General features: G+C 34.6%; 1 protein-coding gene across 1 annotated transcript in view; it reads left to right on the top strand.

The window, feature by feature from the left end:
• Positions 1-17,989, top strand: part of LOC127705707 (putative amine oxidase [copper-containing]) — a 48,529-nt gene extending 30,540 nt beyond the window's left edge. Inside the window, exon 2 of the mRNA XM_052210085.1 lies at positions 17,404-17,989. Within this exon, the coding sequence (XP_052066045.1) occupies positions 17,404-17,703 (300 nt within the window). The 3' untranslated portion in view covers positions 17,704-17,989. The remainder of the gene's footprint in view (positions 1-17,403) is intronic.
• The last annotated feature ends 4,144 nt before the right edge of the window (positions 17,990-22,133 follow it).

Genomic DNA, 22,133 nt, shown 5'->3' with positions numbered 1-22,133 from the left:
AAAATTGCAATACGTCGAGAAATTTGTAGTACTTAGAGGATATACAAGCATACATGTTGTTCTTTTTAACGACAAAAGGGCGATCTTCTTCTACATGTATGTTTAGAAACATAGCGAGTTTTTGTTTGATGAGATTTAAGTCGTATTTCCCCGAATTAAATCCTTATACTGGACTTGCGTTATATATCCTTCTAATTGTCCATTTAGGAATTTCAGTTGATTTTCAATGATTTTATTTCCACTGAGAATGCTTTGATCGCCATCTGGTGGTTGATTTTCATCATCGTCTCCATCAAGTCTTTTGCATTCATCTTCGTCATTGTTAAAATCCCCTTCTTCACTCCAGCGCTGTATGGTTTTTTTCGGTTCCTGTTTAGCCCAACCCCATTTGATTTCGGACAGTTCAATAACAGTTTCATATATCTCAAACATTGGATTAAACATTGAGTTTAATAATGTAGCAAGGTTTGTGCCAACGAAACACATTGGATTGATATGCCCTGGTACGTTGCTGCAGAGAGAGAGACGGAGATTGGTACATGTTTAGTAGCATACTGTAGTTTGCTGGAAGTCGAACTGTGAACTTTTTGCAGTATAGCCTCGAAATCAAAGACGATGAACCAAGGAAATGTTTGATCTTTCGGGGAAACTTTAATGTCGCATTCTTCCAATTTTTCGAAAATGGTTTGTTGAGCTATAAATAATCTACCAGGATATATGTATTTCGTTTGATTGGAACACGTGCGCTGATGTCGGCTAAGATTAGCGTGATGATTAAAGTGACGTTCGCATGTTTGACATTGATATTTTTAGCGTAATCCCTAAAATCTTTAATGTAAGAGAGGTGGTGTTTGTACATGTTTAAACACATTGACTCTCCAAAACGACATGGAGACTTGTACACGCAAAAAGCCTAGTCGTCTTCCCTTAAATCATAGACGTTTATATTCACTTGAAAACAGGATTCAAATTCTGGAATTAGATGTAATTGTAATCCAGAAAACAGCTTTGCCTCGTATGTACTTTCATTTCGTCGTCCTGATAGCCATTCTATTGTTGAAAATAAAGCTGCACATTGCGTTCTAAGTTAGTGATGGATTGACCTCTGTGTAACGCCAAGCATCGGAAAGCGCAGAGTTTATCAGTATATGGCTTAGGATGTGTTTTGTCTTTTTCGAGAGCGTGTATGCTTTTCTTGTGTTTAATGTAGTCAGGCAGAGACGTTTCTTCTTTTCCTAGCGTTTAATTGGTGGTGTCGATTACAAATAAAGCATTGGTCACTAGGTAAGGTTTCCATTTGGTATCGGGTCTCTGTTTCATCAGGTGTTCCCGCGGATTTAAGTCTGTTAGTTTCCGCCTTAGTTTATTGAGATCATCTCTCTTTGAAATAAACAGGGGTTTATTAAAGACGGAATCGTTTTCGTAGGGTTTGAAAAACCTGTAGCGCTTTTCTTCTGTGTGAATTAAGATGACACCAAATATCATGGTAAGCTTGAAGGCGTATTGTTGACGCTGGTATATAGTGTCGGCAGGTCAGCATGAGCTGGTGCATGTCGACGTCATTCGTCAGTGGTATGTTATAAACGGAATAAATGGAACCTTCCCGATGATTTTCCAATAATAAAGGAGCGTTCGCCTCGTACACTTCTTTTAAGGCTAGGTCGTTTTCGTCTCCTTCTATCTCCCAAGGATAAGTAACCTGTCCATGAGGAGATGCTTGCAATCGTGTACCCTGTCCGATCTGATATCGTCGTTGCATGCCGTGAATCTATAAGTCCTTTTTGTTGTTGAATGACTCATTACAACAGCGGCAACTAACTTGATGAACGGATGGCTTAAAGGGATTGGTGCTTGGTTTCTTGGTGGCTGGTTGCTCTATGGATACTTGTGTCGGCCTTTTTAGTCGTTGGGTGTTGGGAGTGTGATGGTATCGTTGGTGTTGACGTAATCCGTTTGGCGTGACACAACGCTTGGAACAAATCATACATTCATGTTTGCAAAACACTAGGGATACCTGAGCAAAAATTTTCGTGTTTGCGTTTTTCATAGCTCTGAGGGAACGTTTTGTGACACTTTGTACATGGATACCGAATACCTTGATGTTTGGTTTGTTTATGAGATAAAAGTTCTGATGGACGGTTGAAATTTTTGTCGCATAAATCGCATTTTAAACGAAGTCGTTGAGATATTAAGGGATGCGACGACAGAGTGTGTTGTTAGGCCCAGATACGTATATCCAACGGCGAATGTAATTTCTCCAATTAATATCGTCTTAAGCGTAGTAATTATAAAGATCTCTTTCCATTTCCCAGAATTGTCTCACGATGAATTAAATGCGGAAAAGTTAATCCCGCTCACCATATATTAAATTTTTCAAAAATATCCTGCTAGTCTTCTTACCTTTACATATCTTCTGACAATTGTTTTGGAATTTTCAATGGTTTTATAGTTAATTATCAATTTAACGCGTTTTGATTGGTTCTTTTATGGCTTAAATAACCGATAAGCCCGTAGCATGTAGTTCAAACTGGTACAAATCGGTTCCCGTTTCTCTGCGATGAAGTAATTTCTTTTCGTTATAAAACTTCAACAACAAAAACAAAATAAAAACCAAACACTATTTGGGATATCAGCTCGCCTGGACAGTTCAGTTAAGCAACGAAAGAAAACAAAGAAAGGGAACAGATAATAGTTATATAACAGCAATTAAGTATATCTATAAGATAGTCTTATATACCCATGTTTTAAGATACTGACAATCTGTTATCTATACTTTCTTTTATATAACCATCTTTGGCATTTTCACTCTTCCTCCGCCCGTGCTTTTAAAATAGACGATCTTCAACTCCTGCTGCTGCTGCAGCGGTTGCTCCGGATCCACCTGAGCGTAAACTGTGAAGACCAAACTGTTTTTTTAACTTAACCGATGGTTTCTAATGCATTCAACAATACTTCTCTAACTCTAGTGTATGAAAGTGGTGAATTTTTCCTTAATCTATAAGTATCACTTTTACTACAATAACTTAAAGACCTGAATACAAATTCGTCAGAATTTTCTGATATTTTAGCTAACTTCTTATAACGTTCTAACATAGCCACTGAACACGTATCATTTCCAGTTTTAGAAATAACTAGATCACGGCCTTCCCTGTAAACATCAGTTTTGCTCTGTTCTAAATACAGTTTTACATGAGTAGGAAAAAAGGTTATATTAGATCTTTTCAAATTAGCTAATTAAGAAAATCGTAAAAATCCTGCACAACTCAATAAGCACATGCATGCAATGCGTACATCTTTAAGATTGTTACAGTTTTGACCATATATATGAACATTTTTTAATAAAATGTTTGCTGTAATAGGCTCCTTTTTGTTAATTTTGTGTCCAATTTTTCTGTATGACCCTTCACGAACAGAAGTAACCAAGTTAGACTTGCAAGGGTTCGGAAAACCTGCTAGCTTGTGTGCCCAAGAAATCGCATATACAGCCTCATCTATTTTACTTGTAGAGTTGAATGTTTCTGATATATGAACTAAGTATAATGCAATATGTACAGTAGAAGCTGGTAATGAAGAAATGCAATGTAATTTTGACCACTCACACCAAGAGTTGAATCCATATTTGTACTTCTTTCTAGTGCTGTCCGCCCTCGACGATAGAACATTATCTGGAAGTTTTTGTACAAGATGATTAGGCATACTAGGATGAATATCGCTGGACAATAATTGCTATATCCCAATGTTTAAAATGTCTGTAAAATGTGTTTAATACATCGAATAACAGCATAAACAGGTGGTACTAACCAGTTATTCTCAGTTGAACCAATCTTGTGTGAAAGCATCTACAGCTATTGCGCATGGGTTCCAAATTATATAATTATATATATATATATATACACATTTTTGCATTCTAAGAATTAGCAAACCTGTCTATTGTGTAAGGACCCCATAAATCATTCATTAATTGAATTACAACTCATTTGATACACCCCAGTCCTCGTAATCAACCATTCTACTGATCTAATCAGCTTGAGAGTTTTGTGATCTAGGAATCCATTGAATGTCAATGGAAATACTTCTCTGAATACAGACCGAAAGTATCGACAAAGCTATCATTTATAGTTTCTCATTTATACTACCAACTTTTACAATTTTCACACAGTTCTAATTATCTGTGTACCATTTAAGCGATTTGCCTTCAAAAACATTTTTGAAAGATATCAAGGCTAGCTCTCTATAGCTTTCAACTCCCTCCATGTTGAACTTTCTTGTGCTTCAGGAAAATCCCATGTTTCATAAAAAAATTTCTTGTCAAGTTCTACTGACTATGCACCTGCCCCTATACCACTGGCGTCAGAGTAAATTACCACATGTGATTTTGAGTAATGACTCAACAACTTAATGTCTAATGTTATCTAACCAAAAATGCTGTTCTGATAAGAATTTGTAAGGACATGGAAACAACAGCCATTTGTCCCATTCTGTTCTACACTCTATTGCCATATTATAAAATTCTGTCATCATTCTCGCTACATTGCCAATGACTGGAGCCATGAAAATAATTCTACCTACAACCTGAGCTAAGTTCCTGACAGTTATTTTTGGAAATCATCTAATAACTGACACAAGGGTTACACGCAAATCATCTACACGTCTGTCTAGAATAACAAGACTAAATTCACTAGCATTCCAAACAATACCAAGCCATTATAATGACTGTACAGGTGAACAAATTGACTTTCTTTCATTTATAAGAAAACCGGCGTCTTCTTAAGATCTCTTAACAAAATTTGAATCTTCTATACACTTAGATTTTTCTGTACACATACCAAAACCATCATCAAAGTACAATACAACATCTATACCGTTTTCACGCCAATATTTTACCATATGTCTCAGACATTTTGTAAATATGTATGGGCCCGTACATGTATTAAATACTAAAAAGAATAAAATCTATTATTCCAGCTGAAACCTAGAAAAGTTTGTTGCTGCGGACAAATGTCTAAGTGAAAATATCCAGAACTTAAATCAAATTTATACATGTACGAATCCTTCTGAAAATACTGAACTGCTATCTTCCAATCTTCAAATTTTATTTTGTCTTTTTTGATTGATTTGTTTAAAACGGATAAATCAAGAATAAGCCGTTTTTTGCCAGATTTTTGAATCGCTACGCTTAAGGGATTGAAAACATGAGGTTAAAATGGTATTTCATCTACACAACCTGTAGAAACCAACTCCGAAACAGTCTGATTGACAAATGATTCGTTCAGTAGTGCCGATTTGTTATTGTTAAAGAACATTTTAACCGGCGGGTCAATAAATGGAATGACATTACCCTTACTTATTGTGTCAATAACAAAAGAATTTGCTCCAATATATTCCCAAACTTTTACATGCTTTGCTAACCGTCCGTTTACACCCTTAAATGACATGAAATTATGACTAATCTTTTCAAAATAATGAATTTGAGTTAAGAAAATATCTAATTCATACTGTGACCCATATTCACATTCATAACAATCAAAATCAGTAAAATTATACTTATCATTTACATTTCTGGATGTATCTGGAGATTTACTTCTGATTGGAAACTCCTGACGATCCGAAACCAACGGATCCAGATTTGAGGGGGCAATTTTTTTCTCCAATGCCCGAACTGCTTACAGAAGAAGCACATGTCCCACTGGAGCCGCTCACGCCGTGCGACGCTGTCACTAAAGGGCTGCCTCTGAAACTGTTGATTGTAAGCGCGATTAGCATAGGTTTCGGCTGGTGGCAATCTGGGTTTATTTGAATACGGAGCGGGACGCCCTTTAGTCTTGTATTTCATCGTGCGCATGGCTCGGCTCTCCGCCTGGCGTATCTTCTTCTCATCCTCGCTGTCGGAAGAAATATCGTTAGACCCGTACTCCTGGACTGTTGACCATCCTGTCAGTGAAGAATCTGCAATCCGTATTAGCTTATTACGGCCTTTAACTTTAATTATCTAACAAATCCAGAACAACACGAATACTCTGTGCCTCTGTTGACGGAATTAATTTGTAAAGCTTGTTGAGTTCATTCACAGTTTCTTCATTAAACTTGAACTGAATACTGTTTCCTTCGTGTTTGAACTTGATAGAAACTTCTTCCTTTATCTTCTTAGACATCGCGTCTTGTTCGCGTACCAACTTGGATTCAAGATTATCCATTTTCCCGTCCATGTACATCTTAATAGAGATAACGTGTCGTGTAAGTCTCTATCAGAAGATGATCTTGTTGCACTATTACTGGTTTTATAAGGCAGCGAGTCGTCCTGCAGAAGTAGACTTTCTTCTGTATGTTAGGCCATATTGAAGTAGAAATTACCAAACTGATCTGTCCGAAGGCAAGCGTCGAATGACACATAATTAAACCTAGATTTACCGTTTAATTCTTCCCGCTTATTTTAGCTCGTGAAATTCAGAGTAGACCTTATATCTAGTCATGTGACAAATGTCAAAAACAAATTCTCGTGTTCATTATAACATTTATAAATACATTATATTTCTTAAACCTGTTTTCAATGTGTTTGTTTACTTAAGTTCTTTGATGTAACATTCGTAATGCTTTTTAACATATTCTATTTAATGATATCAAACATTTTAATCCAATTATCTTCAGACGTGCATCTATTCATAGTACCGCCTACTGGATTGAGAGATAGTTTATCTGATTAACTGATTAAATATAAATATTGTATCTTGGAAAATCTTACAGTTGTTATGAGCATGTTTTATTAGTTACTTATTTAAGTGGTGGAAGTTTCATTGAAGTCTACTCTGAATTGTTTCCATGCAAGGCTTGTTCTGGGACGAAGACAGGGATGTGCCGTCCATTTTCAAAGGTATGGCGTCGGCGTCCAGGTTTAAGGGTCGAAAGGTCCAACACTAAGGTATGACGTCCGCGTCCCGGTTTAAGGGTCGAATGGTCCAACACTAAGTTAGGTGTTGGTGTCCCGATTTAAGGGTCAAATGGTCCAACATTTCGGTATGGCGTCGGCGTTCCGATTTAAGGGCATCCAGGGATTTGGGGCTCGAACTGCTCGCCTTATACTACTCCTGATATAAATTCTCGATCAGCTGTTATGAGCATTTTCTGGTATATAGTCCTAACTGTCTGTAGGTTTCAAAGCAACTGCATTGTCTCAGTAGAAATTCAAATACATTCATTTTCTCAATGTCGGATATGTTATTGACTGTACAATCGCTTGCGCGTCTACTGTACAATCACTTGGGTTTTTCCTGTACAATATCGTGGCCTAATGCAAAACATTGGTAGACAAAAATTCAAAGAATATAGAAATTGTCTTAGTTGGCTTGATTTGTTTGACTCGTAATCCAATGACTAAAAATATTCTAAATAAAAAGTGGCTTAACACTGATATTTTCGATTGCAGGTTAAGTTGATGACACAAATGTCATAAATATTGTTTTGAATCATCTTATATTCGTGATATAGCTTTTAGCATGAACATATTTTATTTAAAAGACATGACATACAAAATATGATTGCAGTAATACACAAAGGGATTCGGAAACAATATTGTTCTTATAAAAATCTGTATCCCTGTCAACAGAAAAAAGGAAATAACGGCTATTTAAACGGTTAAAAAAATGTCATCAGATCTTTTCGTTTCTACCGGCTTTGGATGTGTGTTTCAATGCTGTACCTCTAGAATTCGAGATAAAGAGGAAGTCAATTAAGGCCAACACGTTTTAATGGAACAGAACAGTTTCCAGTGTTTACGTTTTCGGGCATGTGAAAAATTATGACACTCTAGCAGGAAGTGCTTACTACTGTCTATTCTGCCACATTCGTGACCAGATTTTATTTTCCGTGAGATTTCTATTATATAAATAAATTGAGAATGGAAATGGAATGTGTGAAAGAGACAACAACCCGACCAAAGAGCAGAAAACAGCCGAAGGCCACCAATGGGTCTTCAATCCAGCGAGAAAATCACGTACTTTGTATACGTGTACATGGATTTTTGTTATATGTCTTTTTTTAAACTGCTAAAACCTGAAATTTGTCCGGGTTTTCCTGCATTTTATTTATTTTGAACCACTCAATAAGTTTAAGTGATTCAGATTCCAAAGTAGAAATTAAAACATCATAATCAGGACTACAGTAAGATAACATATTGTCATCTGCATAATTATACAGACTCCCATTTTTTTATAAATAAGAATATATCATTGATAAGAAAAACATTGTATAGTAGGGAACCCAGGATAGAACCCTGGGAAACCCCCTTATGAATGTCAGCCCAACTGCTAAGAATACTATTAATTCTAATTTGTTGTTTCCTGTTTGTCAAATAGATTTAAGAAGTGAAATAGAATGACTAGAGACACCATATGCTGATAATTTATCAAGCAGAATTTCATGTGGTCGGCAATCAAAAGCCTTTGAAAGGTCCATTAGAACAGCTTATCGGGCTAAATGTAATTCCCGGATAAGTGTATAACACAAGTCTAAAAGCACACATAAGGCATGTAAGGATGAAAAATATTTTCAAAAAAATCACCAAGTTGAATTTCAAACACCTTTTCATAACTTTTAGAAAAAAATTGGTAGAACGCGGACAGGCCTGTAATTGGCTTTGACAAGTTGGTTGGGTTTTTTTTTTTGTGCAGTGGTGTTACTTGAGCCTGCTTAAGTCTATTAGGAAATACACCAGTTTTTACAGATAGATTTTTCAATTTTGTTAATTCCGGCACAATTATAGGTTTACAATATTTCACTACTTTTGCTGGTATGCATTCTACTCTAGTAGCTTTTTTACTGTTAATTTTGTTAATAAGTTTTGCTACTTTTTCTGTTGTTGTTTTCTGAAAATCAAATTTTGTGTGTGTGCAATTTTGATCCTTAATTTGCAAGATATTGGCATGAGTTGGTGGGTCGTATATCACATCACTACCAATCTTGTCTGCAACTGTCGGAAAAAAGGTATTAAAGTGTTCTGAAACATCGTTGGTGTTGTTAATGATTTTGTTGTTTTCACATACAACAATTTTGTGTTCCCCGAAGTGAAATTTTTGAGAAAAACGGCTTTATAGTTGTCCATAAGTTACGTAATAATAGTTTTTATTCTATTGATCTATTCTATTAAAGCTTTATTATTGTAGAGCCTAGGTGGTCGAGTGGTCTAGCGCGTCGGGCACAGTGCAAGACGATTTGGTGCCACGATTTCTCAGTAGCATGGGTTCGAATCCCGGCCAGGGAAGAACAAAAAAAATTGCCTCCTCAAATTTACAGATCTAACATTGTTGGGCTGTTATTTAGACAAATTATATATATACAGAATGTGTTTTCAGCCTTGTATCACTATCACTAGTGATCCGATGGATAAAATCTGTCGTAGAGTTGTCACTGGTTCAGACGTATTTATATATATATATCAGAATAGTTTGATATGATTCAATTTACATCATAATCATACCGATGAAGGATATCTGTTATCCGAAATATTTATAGATAATTACATTTAATGTTTCCTTTTTTTGTTATTGGTGTTGTTTTGTACACTTTTTAGGCGTTTATATATATAACGCAATCATAGGTTTGAACGTTGTTTTCAATTTAGACTTGTTTATATTTTTTCGTTTGGGCTTGTATTATATTTGCCTTCGGGTTTATATGATCCGTGCATCCGATTTTGACTCTTTCAAAATTCAAGAGTCTCTCCTAAATTGAGGTAAATTATATGGCCTTCCAAATACCGTTTCGATTCCTAACATCACTGAAGAGACATTAATTGTCGAAATCCGGATATGGTGTACAAATTTTTGCACCTCATGTTTGCGGTATACCATCTTTTTCGCAAGTTTATTGTTTTCTGTTTGGTAATAATTTAATAATAAGATCTGTTTTGTTACATCTTGTGATCCGTTTATTTGACAATCGCCAATGGCAGTCAGCAGGGTTTAAGAACATCAGTTGTTCGACCTGCTAGTCAAATGCGTTTTGTTAAAATATACTTTTTCACTCATTTGGTCTTTTGGAAAATGTTGTTTGTGCTGAATTTAGACCCCTCAACCAAGAAATTTGTTTTGCATGCACACGTATAAAAATTGCGGTTTTTATCCAACGCAATCATAGGTTTGAACGTTGTTCTCAATTTAGTCTAGTTTGTATTTTTTCGTTTTGGCTTGTATTATATTTGCCTTCGGGTTTATATGATCCGTTCATCCTATTTAGACTCTTTCAAAATTCAAGAGTCTATCCTAAATTGAGGTAAATTATATAGCCTTCCAAATACCGTTTCGATTTCTAACATCACTGAAGAGACATTAATTGTCGAAATCCGGATATGGTGTACAAATTTTTGCACCTCATGTTTGCGGTATACCATCTTTTCCGCAAGTTTATTGTTTTCTGTTTGGTAATAATTTAATAATAAGATCTGTTTTGTTACATCTTGTGATCCGTTTATTTGGCAATCGCCAATGGCAGTCAGCAGGGTTTAAGAACATCAGTTGTTCGACCTGCTAGTCAAATGCGTTTTGTTAAAATATACTTTTTCACTCATTTGGTCTTTTGGAAAGTGTTGTTTGTGCTGTATTTAGACCCCTCTACCAGGAAATTTGTTTTGCATGCACACTTTAAAAAATTGCGGTTTTTATCCAACGCAATATTAGGTTTGAAAGTTGTTTTCAATTTAGACTTGTTTATATTTTTTCGTTTGGGCTTGTATTATATTTGCCTTCGGGTTTATATGATCCGTTCATCCTATTGTGACACTTTTAAAATTCAAGAGTCTATCCTAAATTGAGGTAAATTATATGGCCTTCCAAATACCGTTTCGATTCCTAACATCACTAAAGAGACATTAATTGTCGAAATCCGGATATGGCGTACAAATTTTTGCACCTCATGTTTGCGGTATACCATCTTTTCCGCAAGTTTATTGTTTTCTGTTTGGTAGTAATTTAATAATAAGATCTTTTTTGTTACATCTTGTGGTCCGTTTATTTGGCAATCGCCAATGGCAGTCAGCAGGGTTTAAGAACATCAGTTGTTCGACCTGCTAGTCAAATGCGTTTTGTTAAAATATACTTTTTCACTCATTTGGTCTTTTGGAAAACGTTGTTTGTGCTGTATTTAGACCCCTCTACCAAGAAATTTGTTTTGCATGCACACGTATAAAAAATGCGGTTTTTATCCAACGCAACCATAGGTTTGAACGTTGTTTTCAATTTAGACTTGTTTAATATATATATCTAATATAACGTCTGAATATTAGTCAACGATCTTTCCCACGAGGGCGCTGGATCGTTATAATTACGAGTAACGATACATGTACACAACAAATAGATTATATAAACGCCTAAAAAGTGTACAAAACAACACCAATAACTAAAAAAGAAACATTAAATGTAATTATCTATAAATATTTCGGAAAAAAGATATCCTTCATCAGTATGATCATGGTGCATCATAACTAGTTACCTAATATGGAACCCTTCTAACTAATATGGAAAATACATGGTCTCCACGCGGTTGCTTTTAACCAATCATATTTCTAGAAATGTATAGGAGGTAAGATAATGTAAAATATATGTTTTCTCTGCCATGTCAACAGTATTTGTGATTAGCTAAAGAATAAATCGAAACAGTATGAAGTATTCTGATATTTTTTTATTCAATGTTTATTTTAGAATAGTTGACTGAATCAATTCGGAACTATTTGATAAGACTTCGCCTATTCATACAGTTTAAAACAAACAGAGACTATTTTGAAAAAGAAACGAAGATGGGTATGTTGTATTAATTTACATGTGTTCTATTATGATATTCTGTATCTATTATTTTCTCTATAAAATTTATGATAAGCTTAAGAATAAATCGATACCACGCGAAGCATTTCGATTTAACATCATAGATGTAGTTGACTGAATCAATTCTTAACTTTTTGAAAAGAATTCGCTTATTCTGTTTAAAAAGAACAGAAACGATTTTAAAAATAGAATCTAAGTTGGGAATATAGTACTTACTTCAAATAGGCTTGCTGTTCGGTGTGAGCCAATGCTCTGTGTTGACGGCCGTACTTTGACCTGTAATGGTTTACTTTTACAAATTGTGACTTGGATGGGGAGTTGTCTCATTGGCACTCATACCACATCTTCTTATATCTATTCATATGAGATGTTGTAAAATTTGATTTTTATTTCTCTACTCGAAAACGATATAAGGGTAACGTCGCAGTACCCAAATTGCACCAATTTAGCAAACTTAGAGATTAAACAACTTGTATTTTTATGATTTGATATTATGCACGTCTTTCAACATAGCTAAATATATTTAAAAATACACAGAACGTTCACAGCATAAGCTAGATATATTTAGATATACACAAAACTTTCAGAGCCTCATGGGTAGTCAAGGTCGTTAAAAATCCCCCTATTAGTTTGTTCACAGTATATATCAACAGATGACGTATTTACTGGAAAATGTAAAATTTACGAAACTGTCTACAAAAAGTCTACTTTAGAAAATGAGCAATTAAAATATGTTACAGGCATCCATTTCTTAAAAAAAGAAAAACACGCATGAACTATTGTCAAATTGTTGTAAATATTATAAGAAATAAAACAAACCATCAGTTATTATTTACGGATCCGATGTGAAATTAAGCATGGATTCAGCTTAAGTACTTCTCATTACACAATCATGAATCGTTTGGAGGTCGGTTCAAACCCATTTTTCTATGCTGGTTAAACTATATTGTGAATGTCTGTATCAAAACTATGGGGTGCGATTTGGGTACCCTCACGTTATACACAGTCGTGTACATGTAATGTATGAAGGTAGTTTACCGAAGACACTCCAGATCTGGTTTGTACAATCAGACAACTAAAAATAAGAAAACCAGAATTATCAGTTTGGAAAATTATCTCAATCCGCAATTTGTTACTTATAAAAAAATATGTACTCTTGAATTTTTTTTTAAACTTTGTCCATACCTTTGCTAGTAGACTGCTAGTCTCCAAGGATTTCATTCCTCAGTAGTTCTTTTTGGATACCTTTTGATCAAATAGTTCATTGGGTTTTTAAGTCTTTGAATACACACTGGGCTTTCAATTAGTTGATTTTAGCGGTCGTGATGAAGGTAAATTGAGAAAAGCACTACGGTCGTAACAATTTATAAAGAGTTATTTTTATGTTCATATAATTAATCTGCTGAAATTTCATTTCCGAATCTAGGAATGAGGGACAAATTCACCACGGTTTACTCAGTTTACCACTAGGTCTATACCGATTTGACTATTTATATAAGTGGACATCGTACAACCGGCGATCATTTTTCCTTTATTGTGGATTGTTTAAAATAAAAAAAAAAAAAAAAAAACATCCACATTACTTCATGTACTTATTTTTAGCTTTCTAATAATTGCGAAACATGGGACGAAACTATGAAATATGCCCATTTGTAAACGATACTGACACATTTACAGACTTTTAAGAATACACTTTTAACCTTGAAATTTAAATAAACTTTACGACAGTTAACAGTGTGTATGCTTTATTTTGCAATACTGTATAGCAAATTCATATGTGTAGATTAGACGTGCGACACGCAGTATCAAAGAATTTTTTTTCGCCAATCCGTAGACACAAACCGGAATCTATTGCTATATACTTTTATTTTACGAATGATCCCTGAAGTAAGAATGAACAAGTTGCACTAAAGAACATTTATGGAGATGGAATACAAATTACATACTAGCCGCAAGAAATAGGCCATGTATGATTGTATATATATAGTTCCTGCGGAAGTAACTTTAAAAGAATAAATGGGTTTAAATTGGCCACTTTTAAAAGTCGGCAAATTGTTTTGGAAAGAAATAAACCAAATACATTTGTTATTAGTGGTCGGCAGGTCGGCACTTCTTTAAGTTGGCTATTTAACTTGCATGAAGGAAAAAACGAAGTAAATTCATTTATTTAGTGGTCATCAGGTTGAAAATTAAAACTTATAAAAAGTTGGCTTATTTACATGTAAAGCAATAAACTATAAATATATGTGTACTAAGTGGTCGGCAGGTCGCAAGAAAAAGTAATGTTTTAAAAGGTCGCCACTTTTAAAAGTTTAGTACATAAATCAGAAGTCGTCTGGAGAATGTCTTCCAGTCATAGAGTATGTTAGCTTATACATATTGGTGGACATTCCGGCAGGTAGTATGAATTCCAAACTTGTTATCCCGAGTCAAAGTAAAGGCAGGATATAGTGCCTTATGTGTTGAAATCAGTCAGTACAATTAATTATTGTCTGGTGTGTGCCAAAAGAAATGAATTAGGATCTGTTATTTTATGAGAACCTATAAAATTTAGCTCAATTTCTTTTAACTTATTTTCAGCATCCAATTGGTTATCAAACGAAAGATTGCTCATCATGGTATTTGCTGTGCTATCGTTGGTTCTACTAGTAGCATTAATAATGGCTTCGTCTAAGAGTAATAACTCGGAGTCTTTCAACAAAACGCCAGTATGTAGTAAAGCAAGTAGTAAATATGGCAAAATCAACCTCGACGAATCTGATAATCCGTCTGTATTTCATCACCTTACTGAAAAAGAAATAGAGGGTCTGACTACTTATCTATATCGTCAGACTGACCTGAACCTCGTTCTACCAAGTCGAGGCGAACTAAACGATAGCGTCGTTTATATTAGTGATATACATTTACCAAATAAACAGGATGTTCTGAACTACATTGATAATAATGGACCTAAACCAGCTAGAGAAGCCCATGTAATTTTATTCAGGGGCAACAAGAATCCTCCGTATATTGAAGAGATCTTAGTTGGACCTTTGCCAAACCCAACGTACCATAAACCAGTGCCTTACCGAAACAAAATACCATACATATACCGACCTCCTTTGAGTGGAATTGAATCCGAGAAAGCTCATGAGTACCTGAAATCTACCATTGATCCTGTTTTAGGTAATATGTTTGTTGAACTTTTTGGTGGAAAATTAACAGATTGTGGAGATAAATGTCTAAAATTCGGGTATTATGTTCCTATGTCTTCAGCACTATCTGGGGAGAAAAGTAAAAGAAGAATTTGGATGACTCTTGTCCAAGAATTAGAAATTTCAAGTCATCATATAGTAGATTTTTCTGTTTTGCTTGATTTGAATGTAACAGAAATAACAATAAAGAAGGTCTGGTTTAGTGGTACTATGTTTAATAGTTTGAATGAAGCTTTGACATATTTCAACGCTAATAAAGCCACCATTGCCAAGGTTCCATTTCCAAATTATAGCAAAGATTTATTTTCCACCTTGAACCAACGCGGCGAGGCTCCCATAGACCCCCCCCCTCAAAATCCCAGACAAGTTTCTCCCGATGGTAAAAGGTATAATATAAGAGGACGTCACGTTGAATACATGTCATGGTCTTTTGACTTCCGAATGTCTCTCTTATCAGGACCACAGATATATGACGTCAAGTTCAGAAATGAACGAATAGCGTATGAAATAAGTTTACAAGATATAGGTGTGTTTTACTCAGGCTATAAACCGAACGATGAAGTAGCACATTTTCTTGATAGCATGCATCTACTTGGCAACCTGACAAACATGCTGTTTCCTGGTATAGATTGTCCATCTGATGCCACTTTTATTGGTTCTAACTTTATTGCTGGCGGTGACTCCATCCATAGACAACGTACATCATTTTGTCTGTTTGAACTGAACACGGGGATGCCCCTTAGACGGCACCATTCATACTGGTTCACTGATGGTCGATTTTATGAGGGAATGGAAAACGTGGTTCTCATTCTTAGGACTATCCCAGTTGTTGGTGTATACGATTATACGATAGACTTTATATTCTATCATAATGGAGTTCTTGAAGTGAAAATTACAGCTACTGGGTACGTCAGAACTTCGTTTTATACAGCCGGAGACCAAAACTTTAGCTTTAGACTTCAGGAAAATTTAGCTGCTCCACTACATCATCACATTTTCAATTTTAAGGCTGATGTCGATATAAAAGGCACATCAAACAGATTTTCAACCTTGAACTTTGAACTAGAGAATAATCCTAACAAGTATTCTACCAATTCTAGCGCAAGATTGATTCAACACAAATTTTCTTCCACACTGAAAACTACAGAACGCAATGCAGCATATCGTTATAATTTCAATGAACCTCAATATCTAATTTTTTATAACGAACAGCATAAAAATAGATTTAATAATTTTAAAAGTTATAGAATATTGAACAGAGGCGTATCAGTGCAAATGCTCCCAGAAGGATCTGGGAATGAACCAATCGCATCATGGGCACGATATCAGGTAGCTGTTACAAAGTATAAGGATTCTGAGCGGATAAGTAGTTCCATATATTCAACTTTAGACATAGCTGATCCAGTTGTAAATTTTCAGAAATTTATTGATGATGATGAATCTATTGTCGATCAGGTTTGTATTGAAAACTAATGGTTAACTTCCAATTAATAATGAATTAGAATAAGATTTGGTAAAACTCTTTATATATAGCAACCTGAAACAACTGTGTAAGTGTATGTCCAAAAGTGAACATCGAACACTTGTAACCAATTTAAATAGCCCTTCAGAGTTTTAGGCTTGGAAGAACACAGTACATATCAAAAAGAGGTTTACTATATGAGAAGAAGAACCACATTTGCTTTCCTTTTTGTTCACATAAAATATCTTCACAACAGCTTAATCTCTCCAGTAGTTGTAACATCTACATGTTTTCTATAGAAAAACAAAAAACGCATGCAGCTTCTACGTTGGAATTAAGAATATATGATGAAACAAATGCAAACATAAAAAATGAGATATCAAAAGATTGGCAAATTAGAAGTTCTCGGTTGTGAACATATTAATAAAAGATAGTTAAAAAGACAGTGAAAACTGAAGTATGTGTTATTAAAGAATAATATAATTTCAAGAGTTGATAGGTTCTAATGTGAGCTTGTATATGCTATTAGGCATACAAAGATCCAAGAAGGAAAATTTACAAAAGTTACTATCAAAGTTAGTTATAACTATATTAAAGGTGACGCAAGGGAATGGCTTCAGTGTAACGTTCAACATGCATTATCTGGAAACCGTTATCTGCCGATGAATTTTAAGAAATGTTTCAAAACTTCGTATATTTCAACAAAATGATAACAGGAACTCTCTTTCCAAACTTAAAGTTAAAATGTCTATCCGTCACAAAAATATGTTCTTTACAAAATGCAATGACAATAATGGAAAAATCAGAATTTGTACTTAGACAGGTACGTGCCATTCATTTATTTGCACTCTGTGTTTACAGTATAGGCATTTTTTAAAGCGTAAGTTTGGGAAAATTGTACAGATGTGTGTACGTAATTGATCGTTACATTTTTTTTAAGGATCTTGTTGCCTGGATATCAATGGGGAACCACCATATTCCACATACCGAGGACTTGCCAGTCACACCTACACCAGCTATGGACTCAAGTTTCTTCCTATCTCCTTATAATTACTTTGATGAGGATCAAGGAATAACATCTATGAATGCTGTTAGAGTAGAACCTATGGATAGAACAAAGAGGGAAACATCACTGCACATTCAGCGTTATGGAGTAAAACAAGAAGTTCGTTGTGTCCCAGAGGACAACCAGTATGATGAAGTGATACAAAATGAACCTAGTTTGATTATCGAGGCTTAGATATCTGTCAATATAGTTTACTGAATTAAAAACTAAACTATGCTTAATAATTATTATGTTGGGCTCAAATTAAGTGAATGTATAAGGCCTGTACGAGATTATACCTTTTAAACTATTCACAGTTACATTTTCTTGAAAATAACCCTTTTTGGTTGTATACTAGCGTGGTGTGTTTTCAAAATGCCCCAATGTCAATTCAGAACTGTAAATTTAATGATTAATCCAATTTGATTCATGTACATTATATGTTTTTTAGAACCAAATTTCAAAATATATATTTGTGTTTAATCCCTGTGTTACTAATATTATCATTAGGTTATTATCAGTATTGTTATTTTTGTTTATCATGCCCTCGAGAAAATAATTCGAAAAGTATGATTTAACCCTGTTTGCCTTTACATTTTATGGAGGATGTTTTTGTTTTTCATTTTACAAACTTTTTATGCACAAATGAAACATTTGCTTATTATCGGGACTTAGTTTTCGAGATATGTTATAATAAGAATTTGGTCTATTTTTGCGCAAATTAAATTTGGTTTTCTGTTAGGATAGTATGGCGCATGGATGGGCGGCTAAAACTGTTTGCCTGCAATAATTTGTTAACCGCTCAACCAATGCTTTTCAAATTCAAATATGTTGTAACTGATCACAAAATCGAGGGTAAGTGTAATATTGTATAATTGTCACTTATGCCGTTTGGGATGTTCAAGGAATAGGATCTATTCCCCACCAAATCATAGTACAATTGTTTCAAAAACAAAAGTGGATCAAGTTGATGAAATACGTCAGAGGAAGTGAAATTTATTTTTGTTTTCATTATTTTCTTTAATCCGAACAATTTAGTCGTTATATTCCGCTGCTCTACAATGGTTACGTTAATGTCTAAAGGCCTTATCAAGGAACAATCATCACTTAATCATTCTGAATTAGCTCGGGATTTACCTATCTCTATAACATTTCGCTACCAGCCAATCAAAACCCTTGCTACAATGAAGAGTCTGTTTGGCTGTGTTGGATGTTAGAATACGCAGTCACGCGCGGTTGGAGTAGGTAGTTCGATGATCTTTGCACGTTAAAGGACCTTAACAACTACTTTCTTGGGTCCGTTTACGTAAGCAGCCTGTTGTAAGGTAAAATACCACCACTATTCAGCATACCCTTTTTCCAATACCAGTCCGAATTTCCAGCCTTTTATAACGGTAAATATACATTGTATAACCTATATATTGTATCTTAATAACGTTTCAAATGACAATTGAATAGCCATTATCAAAATGCAGCATAGTCAAAGTAGTTAATAGATGGGAAACCGGTCTTTTCGATTTAAATTGTAAGAGTTACTTATATTTTTTTAAGACACCAATTGCAATTTTCTGCCAAATGCAGCGAAAACATACACACGATTGCGTTTTAGAACCGTAACGAAAGGGCATATGTCGACAAAAGCTGTAAACATATAAAGAAAAGGATGAGTGGTATGATGAACAATGAGACACCTATTCACCGAAGACTCCACAAAACACCATAAAATAAGACCCGAGCCACGATAGGTATCCGTACAGATGGAACAATGGGCAAAGCTAAACCTCATTAAATTATTAGTTAACACGACCATATTTTTCAATTCCTTTTGATGAACCTTAATTATATATGCCTGTTTTGGTCAATTTATTATTTCATCTTAGCATGTAGATAAGTACATGTAGAAAGACACCGCTATATATAGATATACATTTTTACACCAGCAGCTACCATCTTTTCATTCAGGTTACCTATGATACTGGTGAGAAAATTTACAAAACATAAAACTTAGTTAATGAACTCCGTTTTACAAACACCTGTGATACAAGTAGTCAGCCAAAATTAACTATCAATAGACCAATTAAAAGATTACTTGAGTTGTAAATATGTGCTAAATTGGATAGTCTATGAAAAGGTATATACTAAGAAATTAAGGGCTCGGGTTAAGCCCCTCGCTCTAAATTTCATAGTATATACCTTTTCATAGACTAACCGATACGTATTAATTTGACCGGACATTTGCTCTTTTTACCTATAGTGTCTACCTGTATTTTTAATGAATTGTAATGATTACGTAAATAAATTCAACTTCTATTTGTAGTCAGTTAGTTCACAATGACACAGTCTTTAGCATAGAGTTTAAAGTTGTAGAGACTAGTAAAGGGACAAAATGTACATATCACGGTGAATTTTTATCATTGAACAACAGTCGGTTTATTACATTAATATACTTTTTATTTTGATGAACAGACACCTCAGTCAAGAATGGAGAAAAGAGAAACTAGAATATTTATTTGAAATGTGGGCAAAATACCAGTGTGGACAGATTACAAGCTTAATTTGTTCATTTCTTGGGCTACGGATGATATCAAGCGAAAACTGACATGTGATGTGACTATACGTGTCTTTATGTCTTTAGCATATTTACTTATAGTTAAATGTAACTATATCAATGTGCTATGAAATGACCTTGAAACACGAATGTGCTTTGAAATGAATGTGCTATGCAATGCCTATTTAATTTTTTACCATAAAGACAGTTATGACTTTAACTCTGCCAGGTCAAACCTGCCGGTCCTTGACCCGAGTAAAAGAGGAGGGAAGTCAAAATTATATATTACTGAGAGAAAAACTTGATAAAGTTGTATTTTTATGTCCCACCTAGGGGCATAATGATTTTCGGTCTGTGCTGTCTTTCGTCCGTCCGTCAGTCCCGCTTCGGGTTAAAGTTTTTGGTCAAGGTAGTTTTTGATGAACATGATGAAGTTGAAGTCCAACCAACTTGAAACTTAGTACAAATGTTCCCTATGATATGATATTTCTAATTTTAATGCCAAATTAGAGTTTTGACGATCCACTGAACATAGAAAATGATAGTGCGAGTGGGGCATCCGTGTACTATTGACACATTCTTGTTTTTAATGTATGTAAACCAGTTTTCAAATGCTCCAGCTTAAGGTCAAAGTGAACATCATAAATGAACAAATTCTAAAGAATCGGTTTATTTTTGTTTTAAAGATTGGTGCAAAATAGGATTATTTATCAATTTAAATATAACATCAAAGCTCTATGAACACAGTGATCTTCATTTTATAGTTTAACAAACCAAAGTTAATGAAAGGAAATTTTACAATAATGACCACCATAAGTCACCATTAAAAAATTGAGAGACGTAATATGATTGTCAATGACAAAATTTTCCACCAACAACTAAATACCAAATAATGTAAATGACGACGTGTGCAGCTTAACATAGTAACGAAAAATAATTGTGATTTTTTTAGTTTTAGAAAATTGATAATTACCACGTGGATCACTGTTTACATTTTACTCGGAAGAAATTATTCCGAGTATTCTTAATTTTATATATTATATACATTTGAAATTTATTGTTGAAAAAATTATTTACATGAGTTACCTGAACCAGGAGCCTCGGACAATTTATCCGAGGAGTTCTAAGCGAAGAATTGATTACAAAGTTCTCAATCAACGGGGTATTCGAGATATTATGCAGACCGATACAGTTTCAACAGAGGTTACTGCAAATTTGCAGGGGGCGGCTGGTGGACAGGAAGACAGTGAATTAAATATGTCAAAGGTGGATTTTGAAGACTTCAAAGAACGTTTGAGTATTTATTATGGATTCTGAAGATGAATCAGACACCGACGAGGAAACAGGAGAATTAGTAAAGAAACTCAGGGAAATTAAGAAGGAGACTGTGATGAAGACGAAGAAGAGAAAGATCGAATTACGTCAGGAAATAGAGAAGAAAATGAAATAATTGACGGAATTAGAGGAGCTTGAGATGAAAGGGGCTACTAAGAAGAAGGAGAAAGCTAAGAGAAGGAAGAACAGTCTCAGATAATAAAAGATAAGGGCAAAGATAAAGTAAAGGTAAAGGCAAAGATAAAGTTAAAGGTACAGTTAAAGGCAAAGATACACAGAATAAAGATTTAGTTAAAGACAGTAAAGAGCCAATAACATTTCTGATAGTGTCAGATTCTATTGCTAAGTATGTGTCACTTTAAAATGCTGATGTATTTGCTTTCCGGGGGGCTTCCATAGGAGATATCACTTATCAACTCAACAAGTGCAAGGAGAGTATTTATCACGGTTACAATTGTTTACTAATTCATGTTGGTACTAATGATATTCATTTGTTATTTATTGATCAATTTAAGTCTACCTACTGTAATTTGATTTCTACTGCTAAATCGTTATTTCCTTCTATGGTTATTGCATTGTCTGGTATTCTTCCTCGCCCTGTAGATTTTGATGAAACTGGTCAGAAAATTAAGGAAGTTAATATGGCCTTGTTGAATTTATGTTTGTATTATAAAGTAGAATTCATTCATTCATATAGACATTTCCTGAAATATGGAAGGCCAAAGGTGGAATTATTTCCATA

Source organism: Mytilus californianus, unplaced genomic scaffold, assembly GCF_021869535.1.
Source record: "Mytilus californianus isolate M0D057914Y unplaced genomic scaffold, xbMytCali1.0.p SCAF_6, whole genome shotgun sequence".
In the NCBI taxonomy this organism is placed as follows: domain Eukaryota; kingdom Metazoa; phylum Mollusca; class Bivalvia; order Mytilida; family Mytilidae; genus Mytilus; species Mytilus californianus.
The sequence above is the reverse complement of the archived record's forward strand: the minus strand, read 5'-3'. Positions and strand labels throughout refer to the sequence as shown.